This window comes from Lontra canadensis, unplaced genomic scaffold (genome assembly GCF_010015895.1).
Source record: "Lontra canadensis isolate GAN:19392208 unplaced genomic scaffold, GSC_riverotter_1.0 scaffold28, whole genome shotgun sequence".
NCBI classification, from domain to species: domain Eukaryota; kingdom Metazoa; phylum Chordata; class Mammalia; order Carnivora; family Mustelidae; genus Lontra; species Lontra canadensis.
Window position 1 is genome coordinate 5,076,315 of NW_022631022.1, and position 19,207 is coordinate 5,095,521.

Consider the following 19,207-nt stretch of genomic DNA (forward strand, 5'->3'; position numbering starts at 1 on the left):
TATTTTATTGTTTCATTACCTTCCATCTCCTGTCATCTCTCAAATTCTATATTCTTTGCTTTCAAAGTCCCTAGTTTCTCATTAATCTGACCTCTGTTGCTACCCATGGAGATTGTAATACTGTTCAAGGGCTTTCTGTATCATTGCCTTGTTTGGATACTTGCAGCAAGGAACAGTATTATAATTTAGACACACTTAAGTTCTACATTTTTTGGTTCTTCCACACTTCTAGACTTTAGTTCTATACTTTTACACTTGAGGTTAGGGGCTAGGTATAGATATTATATGAATAGTAATTATATCTGTGGTTGGAGATAATAATGGTAATGATAATAGCCACCATTTCCCAAAGATTAATATATCAGAACTGAACTGAAGAGAAGGGTATGTAGAAGTTTGTTTCTGTTGAGTTACAATTTATAATTTAGTTGTACAACTCCTAAATTGAGTTTTAGTCCATCATCAACTGATTTGAAGTTAACTTGTCTGAAAGTTACTCTTTTATTAGTTAATATTATTTAAATGTAGACATTAGTTGTAATTAGTTAATTTAACAAACACTGTAATATATTAGGCTGCATGGTAGGGAATTAAAATTGAATAAGATGGAGTCCCCATCCAGGGAAATGCATTATCTATTAGGGTTAGAGTAAAAAATAACTCTGATTAATTATAGGTTAGAGTGAGAGGTATCCTATTAGAGAATTAGAAAGCTTAATTTTCAAGTTCTTTGCATGGGAGAGGGTAGAAGAAGAGCAACTGGAAAGTACCTGAATTCCTGAGTATAAGGAGGTGGTTGCTGGTATAAAGCAGTTGGCCTTTACATGGTAAGCCAATAGCATTTTGAGGATTCAAACAAGAGCATAACAGATTTGCAGAAAGATGAAGGATGAACAGGAGTTGGGGAGAACCGGGTATCAGGGAGTTGGATAAGGAAGCTACTATAATGTGTCAGCATAGAGAGAATTTTCATTTACATGTGCAGTTCTGACTCTAATTCCACTTTTGATGTGTGTGCTTTATACAAAACCACGCAGTTCTCGAACACCATACGATTGGACCTGCAATTTAACTCAATATATGCTGTCTACTTGGAGATAGGGTCAGGTTCCACAGGTTAAGGATTCAGTCCTTGAAGACTACTGCCACCTATGTCATGGGTGTTAGATTGTTACCTGTACTTCTGACCAACTGGCTGTAGAGTGAGGGTTCCAGTGACCATTCTTTGGGTTTGGTTAATTTGCTAGAAGGGCTTACAGAACTCAGAGAAACATTTTACTTCCTAGATTACCAGTTTATTATGAAAGAATATAACTCAGGAATAGCTAGATGGAAGAGATGTGTAGGGCTAAGTATGGGGGAAGAGAGGGAGTATAGAGCTTCCATGCCCTTCTGGAGCACGACACTCTCGAGTCTCTATGTGTTCACCGACCTGGGAACTCTCCATACCGTGTTTTTTTAAGATTTTTCTTTTTAAATAATTTCTGCACGCAACATGGGGTTTAAATTCAAACAACCCGGAGATCAAGAGTGGCACATTCCATTTACTGAGCCAGCCAGGGCCCCCACCACTTTTTTTGTGTGTGGAGATTGCATTGCAAAGCACAATTGATTAAATCATTGGCCATTGGTGGTTGAAGTAAGTGAGTCTTCAGTTCCTCTCCCCTCCCCAGAGGCCAGGGGGTAGGACTGAAATTTCCTACCTTCTACCCACAATGATTGGCTCCACTGGACACTAGCCCCATCCTCAGATGTTTTCCAAAAGTCACTTAATTAATGTAGCAAAAGACACCTTTATTACTCTCATCACAGAAAATTCCAAGGGTTTTAGGAGCTTTCTGCTAGGAATGGGGACAACCACCAACTAAATATATATTTCTTAGTATAAATCACAATGTCACAGCTTTCATTCTTAGGCACTGAATACAAAGATGAAGATGGGGGTGGAAATATCACATTTCTCCAAAAGAAATTCTTTGGTGGGGTAGGTTGGGGTTGGGGAGCTAGGGGTGTATATTTTGACAAGTTCTCGCCCTTGATTCTTACATCTACCCTGCATGTAGAATTAATTTTTGGGGGAGTGATACTATGGGGCCATGGAAATAGTGCTGGACTTCAGACTCTGAGACTTGTGCTTAATCCTGATTCTTACGTTCACCTTTTGTGTGATCTTGTCAAATGATGTAAACCCCTCACCCCAGTTTTTCAAGATCTAATTGTGGATCTAATATGCGGATAAGAGCACTGAAATAGGACTAAATTCAGTAGTTTCTAATGTAAATTTTTTTCATTTTAAAAATTAGAATGTAAAATTCACAAGCCTTTACTGCGCACCTGTTAAATTTGAGATACTTTAATTGTCATAAAAAACCATAAGAGAGTAACAACATGAAACAAATATTTAATTTTTAAAAAATTAAATAATTTGGGGGCACCTGGCTGGCTTAGTCCTAAGAGCATGTGTCTCTTGACCTCAGGGTTGTGAGTTGGAACCCCACATGGGGTGTAGAGATTATTTAAATAAGTAAAACTTAAAAAAAATGAAATAATTTTGATGATTGTATAACCTAGTATCGAGTTTGTATTCTTTCTAGAAGTGGGTAGACTGTAGTATGATCCAAATTTGTATGTTATTAAACATTTGGGTTTTGTTTTATTTTGGGGGAAGGTTATTTTAAATATAAAGGTCCATAGTATTTTAAACTTTTTTTTTTTTTAAGATTTTATTTATTTATTTAACAGAGAGAGAGAAATCACAAGTAGGCTGAGAGGCAGGCAGAGGGGGAGGGGGGAAGCATGCTCCCTGCTGAGCAGAGAGCCAGATGTGGGGCTCGATCCCAGGACCTTGAGATCATGACCTGAGCCGAAGGCAGAGGCTTAACCCACTGAGCCACCCAGGCACCCCAAGGTCCATAGTATTTTAGAACTGGAAAGAACTTTGGAGATTATTTCCTTTGATTCCCTTATTTTTTAGATGAGCCCTCAGGGAGTAAGCTGTTTTGCTAAGGTCATTTCTTAGGTGTTAGTGTCTTAATTTCCTGATTCCATTCTAATTTTTATTGAATCATGCTTATCTTGTTTGTAGCTAGGGTAGGAAGTTGATAAACTAGCTTAAGACTTAAGATTTGAAAATGTTAGTGGATTGAATATGAAGATACAAACTTTGTGAATCTCTTATATATAGTCTTGGAGTTTAAGGGAAAATGAAAAAATTAAATCATTTATTAATTATATCTTGCCCCAACTGGACAGTTGCTTATAATAAAACTATAGCAAAAGTTGATTAAATCAACAAGTGTGCTTTGTTTTCGAACAATTTTGTAGGACATCAGCACTGGAGATTCTATAGCTAGTAGATAATATAGCTTTGAAACAGATTTTTGGAAAACTAGCTTTTTGTATAATACTATATGTATTGTATTTGAAGAAATTACTTTTTGTCTCAGTAAGAGAGAAAATTAATGTCTTCTAATCTTGTGTATTTAGAGAGGATTTGCTGGTTGTAGCTAATGTGAATGATTACAGCTTGAAAAATTCAGACATTTTAGTTGATACTAGTTTATTAGTGGCTTAACACTGAAGGAACCAGAATTTGTAATTTGAATACTCTTATGAATTGTTTTTTATTCTTTTATTTGCCTGCAACATAATGTATTAAAAAGGAAAAAATAGGTTTTATCTAGTAACTCAAAAGTTTCATTGGAAATGTTTTAGTCTTACGCAGTATTCTATTTGAACCTTTCTCCACTGATCAGAACTATTCATAAAACATCATCCCCTTATCTTTGGCAACTCTTGCTGTCATGATTCATCTTTCTGTTTTACAGAACACATCATCAGAATATACCCAGAGGTTATGTTTGTGATATTTATGTGCAATATACATGTATGTGTGTGTGTGTGTGTATATATATATATATATATATATATATATATATATATATGCAAAATGACAAATTGTAAGTTAAACTGTCTCACAGTGTCTGAGGTAGCAGGCTGATGAATATATCAGCTCTAGGGTATTTGTCCTATAACTGCAGATTTCTCTATGCCTGAGAAAGGATTAAAAAATACTGTTAAACTGGTGTTATTTGATTTTTGTTTTCCAAACCTATGTTAAAGTTAGAAACAAGACAGATAAAATTAATCTTTCAAAAAGAGAAATTTTTAGGTTTTTTTTGTTAAAATGCTTTTTGTAAAAACAAGCCTATTATAAAGTAAAACAATAATGGGTTTGTGATGATAAATTTTGACTATATTGTAGTTGAAAACAATATGATCATACCAGCCTTTTTGTTTTAGCTTTTTCTGAGAAAAATTTAAGACTGAAGAGAAGTACAAGAATAAAAAATGACTCTCCTCTGTCGTCTTATGTTGTTTAACAATGCTAAAATTTTGTCAAGTTTATGTAATCATCTTAAAAATAAAAGAATGGAAACATACACAGAGTTGATGTCCTGTTTGGCACCTGCTATCCCCCCCAGGCAATCACTGTCATGAGTTTGGGGATCTGTCCTTAAAATCTTTTTTAAAGATTTTATTTATTTATTTATTTGAAGTGGGGAGGGGCAGAGGGAGAGGGAAAGAATCTCCAGGAGACTCTGTACCGAGTGTGGAGCCTGACGTAGAGCTCAGTCTCAGAATGCTGAGATCATGACCTGAGTCTAAATCAAGAGTCAGAGGCTTAAGTGACTGAGCCACCCATGTGCCCTTGTCCTTCTAAACTTTAAAAAAAAAAACAAAAAAAAACAACTTTTGTATACATCTCCACATACATCTACAATCTATATATGTATAAATATATTTTTTAAGATTTTATTTTTAAATAATCTCTATACCCATCTGGAACTTGAACTTAGAAGCCTGAGATTGAGAGTTGCATGCTCCACTGACTGAGCCAGCCAGGCACCCCTACAACCAGTATTTGGTAGAGATACCAATAAGGAACAAAATAATAATGATCATAATAGCAGTTTACATTTATTGAGTGTGTATTATGTTCCAGGCAATGATTCTAAGAACTCTCTATGTGTTATCTCATTTAACCCTCATGATAATCATAGAGGGTTCTCCTTATTGTTCTCTAATTCATAGATAAGCACTTTGAGCCATGGAGAAATTGAGGAACTTAGCCTTGGTCCATAGATCGGAAGTGTTACAGCCTAGATTCAAACCTAGCCAGTGTGGCAGACTTCGGTGCTTTTACTTTTCCACTTTATTATTATTATTTTTTTATGTTTAAGCAATCTCTATACCACCATGAGGCTTGAACTTATAACCCTGAGATCAAGTGTTGTATACTATAACTACTGAGCAGTGAGTCACCCCTGGTGCTTTTACTTTTAACTTACGAAGTATAGCTCTTCTAGTAATGTTTTTTGGTATTTCTTAAACACTAAAACTTGTTTTGAAAATTAGAAAATTTTATTAGTTTGTTGAATTGCATGTGTTAACTTTTTTATGGTATAAAGTTTATAATTTGGCATCATCTGAATATACCACATTTTAGTTATCTCTTCCCTATTGATGAATGTTTAGGTTTCTCCCTGTTATATAATGAAAATTCTTAAACATGTGTCCTTGTACATAGTGGAATGCGGTATATTTGCATTCATTAGGATTAACGCCTTTATCATATGCTAACATTCATCATATACTAACTTTTTATATGTACTTGCATCTCCTGGATGCTCAGTTCTTTTCTTGATATTTTCTAATATATTACGTTCGTGTGTCAGAACTACATTTGGTTATTCTAGCACTATAATTTTTTTTCAAAGATTTTATTTATTTATTTGACAGAGAGATCACAAGTAGGCGGAGAGGCAGGCAGAGAGAGAGGGGGAAGCAGGCTCCCCGCAGAACAGAAAGCCCGATGTGGGGCTCAATCCCAGGACCTCGGGATCATGACCTAAGCCGAAGGCAGAGGCTTTAACCCACTGAGCCACCCAGGTGCCCCTATTCTAACACTGTAATTTTTAATATATGGTAAGCCAGGACCTTTCTCAGTTTCCAATTTTTTTTCAGAGATCTATCTTTCTCTCCCCCTTTCTTTTTTTTCCCTTTTTTTTTTTTTCAATTCCTATGTATTTACTTTTACAGATAATTTTAAACACTTTATCAAGTTTTAGAAAAGTCCAGGGTGATTTTGGTTGATATTGAATTAATTTTATCTGTTAATTGACCACCTAAAATATGGATTCTTCCAAATAAGAGCATTGCATAAGCTCTCCATTTATTAAAAGAATCTCTTTTGTTCTGCAGTAGAATTTTATGTATTTATTAATAAAATTTTTGTACTTTTCTTGTTCAGTTTATTACTAGATATTTTATATTTGTTACAACTAATTATTTTCTTGTTATATATTATATAATTCCTGGTTATTGTAGTTATTTAAAGATACTTTTGACTTTTTTGTTCTTATAACTGTTCTTAATAGAATTTAGTCACATTTATAGTGGTGTATACTTATAAAAGATATTTAAGACTGGTTAGTAATTTAGGCTTCTCTTGGGTTTTCCTTTAAAATTGAGAATAGGGAACTAATCCTGAGTTAACAAAGAATATTTTCTGGATGGGGGTGCCTAGGTGGCTTAGTTTGTTAAGTGTCTGACTCTTGATTTTGGCTCAGGTCATGATCTGATCTTGGGATTGTTGGATTGAGCCCCACCTCAGGCTCTGTGCTGAGCAGGGAGCCTGCTTAAGATTCTCTCTTTCCTTTTGCCCTTCTCACTTCCCCTCTCATGTGCTGTCTCACTCTCTCTTTCAAAAAAAAAATATATATATATATATACACATACATATATATGTGTGTGTGTGTATATATATATATATATATTTCTGGGTATGCTGACTGTAAAATCAGAAGGTACGCTGACATCAATTCCATAAATAGCAAATATGAATGCAAACTTATTTAAGCCTATTGGTTTATATTTTTATTTATTTTTTTAAGATTTGATTTATTTATTTGAGAGAGGAGAGAGCGCAAGCAGAGAGGAGGGTGAGAAGGAGAAGTAGGGTCCCCGCTGAGCAGGGAGCCCCATGTGGGGCTCAATCCCAGGATCCTGGGATCATGACCTGAGGCAAAGGCAGATGCTTAACTGACTGAGCCACCCAGGCACTCTGGTTTTTATTATTAAAGAATACTCTTGTTTCTTTAAAGTTAAGTACTATAAATGATTCTTTAAAGCCTATTGTGGAAATAATATACCTAGACCAACTTATTAGGGGCTTGTGGATGAGTTAATGTAACCATCCAATGTAGAGTCTGATTTAGAGTTAAAATCAAATTGAATTGCAAAAAAGTTAGTCACTTTTAGCGTGACCAATTCCTTAGATAATACAACTTCCAAACCTCTCATTATCCAGGTTACCCTCATTTTTGCTTTCACTTACATATACCTTTCTTTTAAGGCAGAACAAAATTTGAAATTTTGCCCAAATTCTGAGTCATAGTTTGTATAGCACTGAATGATAATAGCTTTGGCATTTGATATTATAAAGTCACTTTCATTGCAAATATGTTCTTTATTCTGGGTCAGGATGAGGTAAAAGGGCAAGAATAAGATTCTCATGTAGAGTCTTGAGTTTTGAAGTGTCCAGATGAATGTGTATGTGCCTGCTACAATGTGCTGGTGCTCGGCACGCTCCCGGAAGTCCTTACTGAGGGTCTCTGGGAGTGCAGTGCTAGCACTAGGATGATTTGTTGAGGATTGGTTCTGCTTCAGTAACTTTCTTCCCTTTGTCTAGTTCTGCCAAGATTGCAATTTATATTTCTGTTTTGAAAACTTTGTCCTGGCGGTTCCACAGTGTAATGGTGAGCATTCTGGATTCTGAAAACCTTGTCCTGAAGGGTTTGCAGCCATCTTCCTATTTTCTGTTTCAGCTGTGTTCAGGGCAGTTGGTGAGCATGGTCATGAGAGTGTGGGACCACCCCACAGTTGCATCATGACTCTCCAAAGGGGATATGACTACTTAGAGCTAGATACTTTTGAGTTTTGATATTTATTTATTTTGTAATCAACTACCTCACTGTGATAACAATTTCTAGAATACTATATGATACTTATTTTTTTGTTCAATTGCATTATTGATAAAAGCAGTAAAAGTGGGCACTTGTATTTGACTCTAGGAACCAGTGCTGCCAGTGTTTTTCTTCTGTTTTGTGATATAAAATTTTTAATAATTTAAAAAGGAAACCTTTATTCTTGCCTTATTATTAGATTTTTATTAGGAATGGATGCTGTATTTTATCAGCTGTTTTTTTAACATCTCACAGTATAACATGGATTTTGTTAATGATAGTAGATTTGCTCTGTTGCTCCATCATTATATTCCTCAAATAAACCCATTCAACATGTCACATGTTAGCCTTTTAATATACAGTTCCACTTTGCTTGCTAATATTTTAGTTGTGGACTTTTATAACTACCTTTATAGGGCAGCATTACAATTATATTTTTTGTGCTTTGTTGAGTTTTGATATTACTTTATTGGCTGCTTAAGAAGAGCAAAGACTCTTTCCTCAATGCCCTGAGACATTTACAGTAGTTTTAAAAATTGTCTGTTTCCTGAAGGCATAAAAAGATTTCTTTCTTCAAACATCCACAGCTTGATTTTTGTTGTTAGTTTGTTTAAACCTCATTACTGATATATTTCACTAGTATCCTAACCATGTTATTCTGGCTCTCTAATGCACTGTAAATTACTAGCCAGTTGGTTTTCTTCAAATGCAGCCTTCATTAAGAACTTATGAAATACCAGACACTGTGCTAGGTGCATTGTGGAATTTTCATCTTCCATATTATCAATTTTGTCTCATTGTAGATTATAGAACTAAAAGGGAAGTCATTGGCTCATTAAATTTTTTTCTCATGTTCTAAACTCAGGTTCTTTTTCTTACGATTTTATATGAACATTTTTATGTTTTCTAGTTGTTCTGATTCATTTCTGTTTAAATACTCTTGACTTTCTTTGCTGAATTTCCCTGAATTCACATTTTGATTAATCTGGAATGGCATCTTATAATTTTTTTTGATCCATCAAAGTCATTCTTGATGTATATTTGTTTGTGTATTTCTTGTATATTTGTGCACTGTTGATTCTATCTTCTTTTGGCAACATATCCAAGTTCATTTTGGTGAAGTACTTCCTGCCATGCTCATTTTCTTTTTAAAAATAATTTATTGAGTCAGAATTCACATAACACATAATTAACCATTTTAAAGTGAATCATTATTTGTATTTAGTGCATTCACAGTATTTGCAACCACCATCTCTGTCCAATTCCAAAACATTTTCAATTACTCTAAAGTAAAACCCCTCCTACATTAAGCATTAAGCAGTTTCTCCCTATTTTCCCACTAGCTCCTGACCTACAACTACTAACTTTTTTTTTTTTTTGGTTTCTATTCATTTGCTAGTTCTGAATATTTCATATAAATAAAATCATACAGTGTGTGTGTGACCTGGCTTCTTCACTTAGCGTGTTTACAAGGTTCAGTCATGTTATAGCATATATTAGTACTTCATTCCTTTTTATGGCTGAATAATATTCCATTATATAAATAACAGAACGTTTTGTTTATTCATCTATTGATGAATTTGATGATGGTGACATTTGGGTTGGTTTTTACTTTTCCGTTATTATAAGTAATACTGTTATTGAATGTTTCTGTACACGTTTTCCTGTCTACATACATTTTCAGTTCTCTTGAGTTTAGACATAGGACTGGAATTGATGGGTCACATGGTAACTTTTATGTTTAACTTTTTGAGGAACAGGCAAATTTCCATTTCTGTCTTTTCATTCATATTTATAATATTGAGTATCTTATGTTTTATCTTTTTCTTTCCTTGATTAGGTTAGCTGATCAACCCCCCACTAAGAATCACCTCTGAGATTTAGATATGAATCCTATTATTTTTTTATGTCTTATTCATCAGTTACTGCTATATTTATTACTCAGTTTTTAAGCTTATTTTTTTCTAATACTGAATTGAATTATTCATTGAAGTCTTACTTAGAAATGAAGTATTTTAAGTCTTTGTAGATTGCTTTTGGTCAACTTTGGCTACATTTTGTTGATAAATAATGTTTTTTATATACTTTTCTAGAAATTGTGAAATCCTTCTTTTTCTTCCCCTTTTTGTTTAAAAAATTGTGGAAGAGCATTTCTAAAAATTTGACTTTTTCTTTGTTTTGGTTTCCTTTATTTAAAAATGGAGTTTTAAGATTTGGTTTGGTAACAAATGCACATATATGAAATTCAGAAGGTCATGCAGTGTAAAGTAAGTATCTTTCCTATTGGATATCCAGAAGATATCCAAATGATCAATAAATATAAAATGTTCAGATTTATTAGTAATTGGGAAAATTGAAATTAGTGCAACATCGTATGCCTTTACAGCTATCAAACTTGCAAAATTAAAAAGAACAAAAATTACGTATGGGTTGCCGGAAGGAGGTAAATAAGGTACTCTAATATCCTCTGCACAATGTGGTGTTTTTGTTTTTGTTTTTGTCTTTTTTAAACAATGTGGGGCTTGAACTCACAACCCTGAGATAAGAGTTGAGCTGATATCAAGAGTTGGATGCTTAACTAACTGAACCACCCAGGTTCCCCTCCCCTGCACAATGTTGAGTAATTACTAAATGAAGTGGGAGGAGGCTTAGGTTTTGTTTTCCCCTTCCCAAGTACATACTTTCTGAGTATCTAATGAAGATAATTAAGCATAGTAATGATACTCTTGAGAAGGGAAGTGTCATCAGGTTTTATATTTAGAATTTAATAAGGCATATTGACAAATAGGAAACTCCTTTTTTTTTTTTTTTAAAGATTTTATTTATTTATTTGACAGAGAGAGAGGTCACAAGTAGGCAGAGAGGCAGACAGAGAGAGAGGGGAAAGCAGGCTCCCCACCGAGCAGAGAGCCCCATGCGGGGCTCCGTCCCAGGACCCTGGGACCATGACCTGAGCCGAAGGCAGAGGCCCTAACCCACCGAGCCACCCAGGCGCCCAGGAAACTCCTTTTAATTAGTCTAGGATTACTATCACTTGAGCTCTTTCTTGAAGATTACCTATATCATGACAATAAAATGCCCTTCAGTATTTGAGGATTTTTTTTAGTAGGAACTGTTATGACTTCCATTCTGCAAATTTAGTCCCCACCTCCCTTGCAATAATTTATGATGAAAATCTCAAAAATGGGGCACCTGGGTGGCCCAGTGGGTTAAAGCCTCTGCCTTCGGCTCAGGTCATGATCCCAGGGTCCTGGGATTGGCCCCGCATCGGGCTCTGCTCAGCAGGAGGCCTGGCCTGCTCCCCCCCGCCCCCCGCTTCTCTGCCTGCCTCTCTGCCTACTTGTGATCTCTGTCAAATAAATAAATAAAATCTTTAAAAAAGAAAAAAAGATTATTCCCTCCCCTTAAAAAAAAAAATCTCAAATATATGGCCAAGTTGAAAGATTATTAAATGAATCGATATATACTCACCACTGAGATTCTGCCATTAGTCTTTTAATATTTTTGTTTTACCGCATACCTATTCATATATATGGATATGTATAAAGATGTATTACACATCAATGCATCTTTTTTTTGACCCATTACAAAATAAATTATAGTTATCAGTATACTTCTCCCCAAATATACTTCTATTTGCATATCAAATAGAGTTCAGTATTTACTGAGGTAAAAGTCACATTCAGTGAAATGTAAAAATCTTAAATGTGTGTTTATTGAGTTTTGATAAATGCATATGCCTGGGTAATTCAATATTATCATCACCCTAGGAAATTCCTTCATGTTCCTTCCCAGTTTATTCATGCTCTCACCTTCTAGGGGAAACCATATTTTTATTTAAGTCTTTTTATGGACCTGTGTTTTCTTCTGGGCAAACCCCTAGGAAAACAATGATTGGGTCATTGAGTAGAGATTAATTTTAGTTTTATAAGAAAACTATTAGTTTAGTTTTTAAGAAACTACCAGTGCTTTTTCCCATTCACAGTCCTGCAAATAATTTGTGAGAGTTTCAGTTGCTCTACATTCTTGCTAACATTTGGTGGTGTCAGTCTTTTTTTTTTTTTTTTAATTTTTTTTTTTTTTTTAATTTATTTGACAGACAGAGATCACAAGTAGGCAGAGAGGCTGGTAGAGTGGGGGGAGGGAAGCAGGCTCCCTCCCGATGCGGGGCTCGATCCCAGGAACCTGAGATCATGACCTGAGCTGAAGGCAGAGGCTTTAACCCACTGAGCCACCCAGGCGCCCCTCTATTTGTGTTTTTAATGTGCATTTTCTGATGAATAATGATGTTGAGAACTTTTCTTGTACTTATTAGCCATTCATATATCTGCAGTGAAGTTTTGTTCAGTCTTTTGACCATTTTGAAAATTAAATTGTCTTTTTATTACTGAGTTATAGTTCTTTATGTACCTTGGATGCCAGTCCTTTGTGACTATTTCATCCCATAGGACTTAGTTTTTAAGTATTTTTTTTCCTTAATGTTCCATTAGCCACTTCATAGTACATCATTAGTTTTTGATGTAGTGTTCAATGATTCATTAGAGTGCTTTTTTAAAAAACAAATTCTTACGTTGTATTTACTATGTGTTGGAATACAGCCGTAAACAAAATATACAAAAACATTTCTGCTCTTTTGGAGTCACTGTGGTTTCTCCATATAGCCATGGAGACTAGCAGGAAGGTTCCTTCAATGATCCAAGAGATGATGGCTTGGGGTACGGTTTTAGCAATGAAGGGGGTGAGAACTGTTTGGATTCTGGATGTATTTGAAAGTAGCACTGACTAATTTGGAGTGTAAGAAGGAGGAATTAGTGGTGACTCTCAAGGTTTTTGGTCAAAGGAGCTAGAAGGATAGAGTTGCCATTTATTGACATGAGGAGGTCTACAGGAACAACAGATTTGGATGGTCATTGGTGGATTAGGAATTCAGTTTTGAGTATGTTGAGATGCCTATTAGATATCTATATGGCAAAGTCAAATGGGCAATTGTATATATGAGTATGGAATTCAGGGGGGAGGTCTGGGTTGTAGATAGGAATTTGGGGGTGATCAGCATGTGAAACCCACTGTTATACTGACAGTGGGACCAGAATCAGAAGGGAAAAGGTATGCAAATCACTAATTTTATAATAAACTTTATGTGGGGTTAATTTTAGGTTTACACAAAAGTTGTAGAAATTATACAGAGTTCCCATATGTGTCCTTCACCCATTTTTCCTTAATATTAGCATCTTATAACTATAGTACATTTATGAAAGCTAAAATACTAACATTGGTACATTCCTGTTAATTGAAGTGCAGACTTTGTTTCACCAGTTTGAAATCGCTAATTGTAGGTGTAAGGTGGAGGTTCAGAAACATTTTGTGAATCACCTATATAAGTTTTTGACTGCTTTTTCATCTCCCTTTGTAGAACTAATGGCTGAAGAGTAAACCAACATGGCAACTATGGTTCCACCAGTGAAACTGAAGTGGCTTGAACACCTCAACAGCTCCTGGATTACAGAGGATAGTGAATCTATTGCCACAAGAGAGGGAGTTGCTGTTCTCTATTCTAAACTGGTCAGCAATAAAGAAGTAGTACCTTTGCCCCAACAAGTTTTGTGCCTCAAAGGACCACAGTTGCCAGACTTTGAACGTGAGTCTCTTTCAAGTGATGAGCAGGACCACTATTTGGATGCCCTTCTTAGCAGCCAGCTAGCACTAGCAAAGATGGTATGTTCAGATTCCCCATTTGCTGGGGCACTTCGGAAACGACTCCTCGTACTCCAGCGTGTCTTTTATGCACTTTCTAATAAATACCATGACAAAGGCAAAGTGAAACAGCAGCAGCATTCCCCAGAGAGCAGCTCTGGTTCAGCAGATGTCCATTCTGTTAGTGAACGTCCCCGGTCAAGCACTGATGCACTTATAGAAATGGGTGTTCGAACTGGTCTAAGCTTATTATTTGCACTTCTGAGACAAAGCTGGATGATGCCTGTGTCAGGACCTGGTCTTAGTCTTTGCAACGACGTTATTCATACTGCAATTGAAGTTGTCAGCTCTTTGCCACCATTATCTTTAGCAAATGAAAGCAAGATTCCTCCGATGGGTTTGGACTGCTTATCACAAGTGACAACATTTCTTAAAGGAGTAACTATTCCCAATTCTGGTGCAGACACTTTAGGTCGCAGATTAGCTTCTGAGCTGCTACTTGGTTTAGCAGCTCAGCGAGGCTCTTTGCGGTATCTTCTTGAATGGATAGAAATGGCTTTGGGAGCTTCAGCGGTTGTAAATTCCATGGAGAAAAGCAAACTACTATCAAGCCAGGAAGGAATGATCAGCTTTGACTGCTTTATGACTATATTAATGCAGATGAGGCGTTCTTTGGTATGTACTATAAATTTGTCTTTAACTTAATCTGTAATAAACCATTTCATTCCTCTTTTGACTTCTTTTATTTACTGCTCCCCAGTACCAGGAGTTGGGAAGGAAGAGAGGTAACTTTTGTTGTGTGCCTGCTACCAACCAGGTGCTTTATATGCACTGTCTGAGTCAATTATCATGTTAATATGTGAGGTCGATATTATTGATCCTTATCTTAAGGATAAAGAAACTGTGGTAGTTATCCTAAATTTACACATCTATTTGGCAAAAGAACTGGAAGTAAAACATACACTAATTAAGCACTTATGGGGCAGATGGCTGTGTAACTAAAACTAATTCTTACAACCCCAAGTCTGTATGCAAAGCCCATGTTTTTTCTGACTACTGTATATGGCTTTTACTGTATTTGTGTTAAGTTGATTTTTCCCGTGAAGGCCTACCTTGAAGTTTATAAACTATAGTAAGGAAGTAGCAAAATATAAGTTTATATTGTTGGATTTCTACTTTTCTTTCCATTTACCTCTTTTGTTCTGGGACAAACATACCTAGTGAGAAGGGGCCTCCCTCCATAGCCTCTGTGGTTATACTCTATAATACAGCTCTTTATTATGATGAGGGTACTCCAGAAAACTAGATTGCTTTCCACAGAATTCTGGATCTATTCTGGGGAAGAATCTTGGATATTTGATTTAGTTTAGCTCTCCTAAAGTCATCATAGGCCTATATTAGATTGAATTTAATTAAATCTCAGATTGGCTTTAGGGGAAAGGAATGGTTATTAATTGAATTTACGTTTATTATTCCTTCTTACACAGTAAGTGATAGAGTCTAATACTCTTGGTCTCTACAACCCATTTTTTTTTTTTTTTTAAGATTTTATTTATTTATTTGACAGAGATCACAAGCAGGCAGAGAGGCAGGCAGAGAGAGAGGAGGAAGCAGGCTCTCTGCTGAGCAGAGAGCCCCATGTGGGGCTCGATTCCAGGACCCTGGGATCCTGACCTGAGCTGAAGGCAGAGGCTTTAACACACTGAGCCACTCAGGTGCCCGAACCCACGTTTTTTATACTTTACTGTGTTGTCTGAGAATTCAGAAAATAGGTATATCCTCTCCCAGTACTCTGGACTCCAACCCTGCCTTAAGTTTCTCTACCCTGAACAACTGTGACAAAGCTTACCCCAAGCTGAAAGTTAAAGGGAAAGACACATAACCATCAACTGAGTACCTGATGTAAGGCCTAACAAAAATGAGTTCAATCCTTTATTTTTATTTACTTGTTGTGATTCTTAACCTTCACTAATGATACACATGCAGTAATGGTGTTTGAATGGGAGTGCACAAAATACTCATTAACATATTTAAATAAAGAGAGGGAAATAATGTCAATGTATATCTCTGAATTCTGAAAGAATAAACAATAATAAAAACACCATTGGCCTTTGATGTCAGCAGGTGTTTATTTAACACTGTGTGCCAGATACTGTTTGGCACTGAGTTTAAAAGGTAAATGAGTGGCGCCTGGGTTGCTCAGTTAGTTTAGTGTCTGCTTTCAGCTTCAGGTCATGATGCCAGGCTTCTGGGATTGAACCCCGCATCGCATTGGGCTCTCTGCCTAGCCGGAAGCCTGCTTCTCCCTCTCCCTCTGCTTGCCGCTCCCCCTGGTTGTGCTCGCTCTAAGAAATATATAAAATCTTAAAACAAAAATAAAAACGAAAAATAAATGGTAAATGAGCTTTGTAGCATCCATGCCTTCGGCCAGCTCAGAGTTTAAAGAAAGACAGATACACAGACATTTCAAATAAATGATAATGGGCTGTAGTAGAGATCTGCAGTAGGAGGAGGTGGTGAGACACAGGAAGAGAACTGGAGGGAAGGGGCAGAAAATGTCTTGTGGAGGAATGATCCCTGAGTTTAGTTGAAAAGTAGAAAGAGTTTGCCTGCAAACACGGAAGTGTGTGAGTGTGGGGAGTTGGAGAAGTTTTTGGATGAGAGGACCAGAGTTCACAAGGTGACCAAGGTGTAGGAGAGCAACCCCCTGGATGGATGGATGGGGTAGAATGGGATGAGGTGAAGGCAGGGCCTTGTAGCTCGTACTGTGGGGTGTTGAGACTCATTCCTGTAGGCAGCGGGGAGTCACTGAAGCAATTTTAAGTAGTGTAAAACCAGATAGCAAGAATATATGGAAATGTACTCCATCTAGTCTTATGTCCTTGTAAGAATATCTTAAAAAGACAAATGTGGGGGAAAAAAAAAAAAGGTTTACCATTATTTTTGATGATAGGTGCTTAAGAGAGGGAGGTAATTAAATGACGACCTATGAAACCATGAATTTATGTTATTTTAATTGCCACTTATTTTTAGACCATTGAAATTCCTATGTTAACAGTTTATAAAGTTATACATTTAATGTACTGTATTTTCCAAAATTTGGGTTTTTTTTTTGTGCTTGCTTCGGCAGTACATATACAAAATTTTGTTTTTTAAAAATGCCTAGGTATAGTATTATTTTCTTTTTGACATTAAGAATTCTGTGAACAGATTGGGTTTTAGAGATATCTTTAATCCTTACTGACTGTGGCGGCGTAGTCTTATCTTTAACTACATTATCCTCTAACTTTGTCCTTGAAGGCTATGTTCCAGGACCCCCAGTAGAAACCTGAAAGTGCAGATAGTACCAAACCTTATATGTACTATGGTTTTTCCCATACATATATACCTCTGATAAAGTTTAATTTATAAAGTAGGCACAGTAAGAGATTAACAGTGAAAATAAAATAGAGCAATTATACCAATATACTGTAATAAAAGTTATGTAAATGTCATTTCTCTTTCAAAATATCTTACTGTACTGCACTCACCCTTCTTGTGATGATGTGAAATGATAAAATGCCGATGAGATGAAGATGAAGTGGGGTGAATGAATTGGCATTATGACCTAGTGTTAAGCTATTACTGACCTTCTGATTATATGTCAGAAAAAGGAGCACCTGCTTCTGGACTGCTATTGACCTTGGGTAGCTAAACCACACAAAGTGAAACTGGATTTGGGGGGTGGGGAGTACTATATTGACCGTATTGGGCAGAACAGAAGTGAGTGACGGTGTTTGAAGGATGTTTTATTGGTTTGGTATTTTTAAATTTAGCAAGAATTTATTAAAGATTTCTTGTATTTTCTTTCTCTGTTCACGTGATGCAAATTAATAATCACTGCTACCAGTTTATTTTCTTACTGTATATTAGAAATTGTCCCAAGCATGTTTTGTACATAACTCTAATCTTCCCAATAGCCCTAAGTAATATCAGCATTATTCCTGTCTAAGAATAAGGAGACTTATCCTTCATTCACACATCCAGTAAGTGATGTGGCCTGGATTTAAACCCACGTCTGTCTGTCACTCAAAACTTCATGCAGTTTTCAACATTTCCTTCCATACTGTAGAAGCATGAAAAAGGGGATTATGATGGCTCTGGTGCCAGCTCCCAGGATGGCATAGCAGGCTGTTGTTCCACATCTACTTTTGATTTGGTGATCACTAGAGATGGCCTTTTAAATAATGGAGCCACAGATTACAATTGTTTTTCTCAGAAGTATTGTACAACTAGTTATGGAATTTGCAGAGTCTGTACCCCTGAGTATTTGCTGGTATGGCAATACCTTGTATGTCCAGTACTAGTACATTTTGAACACTTAGCTTCTGGTATGACTCCACACCTACACGTGGCTCTCTTTAGCCTTACTACTCAAAAAGTGAGCCTCAGATGGCAGCACTGGCATATCCTGGGAGCTTGTTGGAAATGCAGAACCTTAGGCTCCATCTATATTTACTGAATCGGAATCTGTATTTTAATAGTCTCTAGATAATTTATGTCCACATTAAAATTTGAGAAACACAACCTTAAACAGATAAAAAGAAAAATTGATTTGGCAGTAGCAGGTTAGTACCTGATAAACTAGCCATGAATTAAATAGCCAACATATACATTTGTTTCATTTCTTCAGAATCATGTTAATTAAAATAGTTTGAACTGATAAAATCGTATAATCTTAGAATTAGATGGGATCTTATAGGCATCTAGCCCAATCTCCCTTCCATAGTAGAAGTTAAACTTTTTTATGGTATATCTGCCAGTTTATCATTTAGAATATAAATATTTTTACAGTATAGTATCCATTGAAAAGAGCCACTGATGAAAATTTCATGATTACAGGATTGCTAAATCAGAGAAGGAACTTGACATTTGTGATCTAAAGATTTAAGGATTTGGAAATCTGAAGGAGGAGTGAGATCAAGTTCACTTTCTGCTTTGTCATTTGTCAATGACAGAATGATTTCTGGTCACAGCCGTTGGCCCCTATTCTGAAGAGTCCCAGAACGGTGCTATAAGTCCTCATCTGTGACAGGAAAAAGATGCTTTGTTGCTAGAGTAGTCAGGTAGCTACATGAATTGAACTGTGGGCCTTCAGTTTTACTGAAACTAAGAAGGGAGGAATGGACTTTCTGCTGCTCTGGTCAAGGTCATCACTCAAGCTGGCTATGTTCTACTTGCCTGTATCCTCAGGGACAGGTGGGCAAGGCAGCTCCAGGAGAGTCGAATATTTCCTGGGGGCTCCTTTATTGGATATTGGCCACCCAAAGAACATGTAATTGGCAAAATTCTGCCTCCTTGTCTGTTTCTAGGCAAGCCCTATGTTGAATAAACAGTCATTGAGGGATTGACAATTTACTGTTTCACTCAATAGCTCCATCTTTTGTAACACTTCTGTGTAAAAGTTGGTTTCATGACCTAATGTTAGGATTTGAGCTTAGCATGCA

General features: G+C 36.2%; 1 protein-coding gene and 1 pseudogene across 10 annotated transcripts in view; one reads left to right on the forward strand and one right to left on the reverse strand.

Annotated features, from left to right (window-relative positions):
* The window catches only part of HERC1 (HECT and RLD domain containing E3 ubiquitin protein ligase family member 1), a 185,838-nt gene that overhangs the window by 30,515 nt on the left and 136,116 nt on the right, over nucleotides 1-19,207 (forward strand). For all 10 annotated transcript variants that reach the window (XM_032864757.1, XM_032864756.1, XM_032864764.1 and 7 more), the window contains one exon: nucleotides 13,441-14,396. In XM_032864757.1, the coding sequence (XP_032720648.1) occupies nucleotides 13,467-14,396 (930 nt within the window). In that variant the 5' untranslated portion in view covers nucleotides 13,441-13,466. The remainder of the gene's footprint in view (nucleotides 1-13,440; nucleotides 14,397-19,207) is intronic.
* Nucleotides 7,532-8,806, reverse strand: LOC116872112 (annotated as a pseudogene).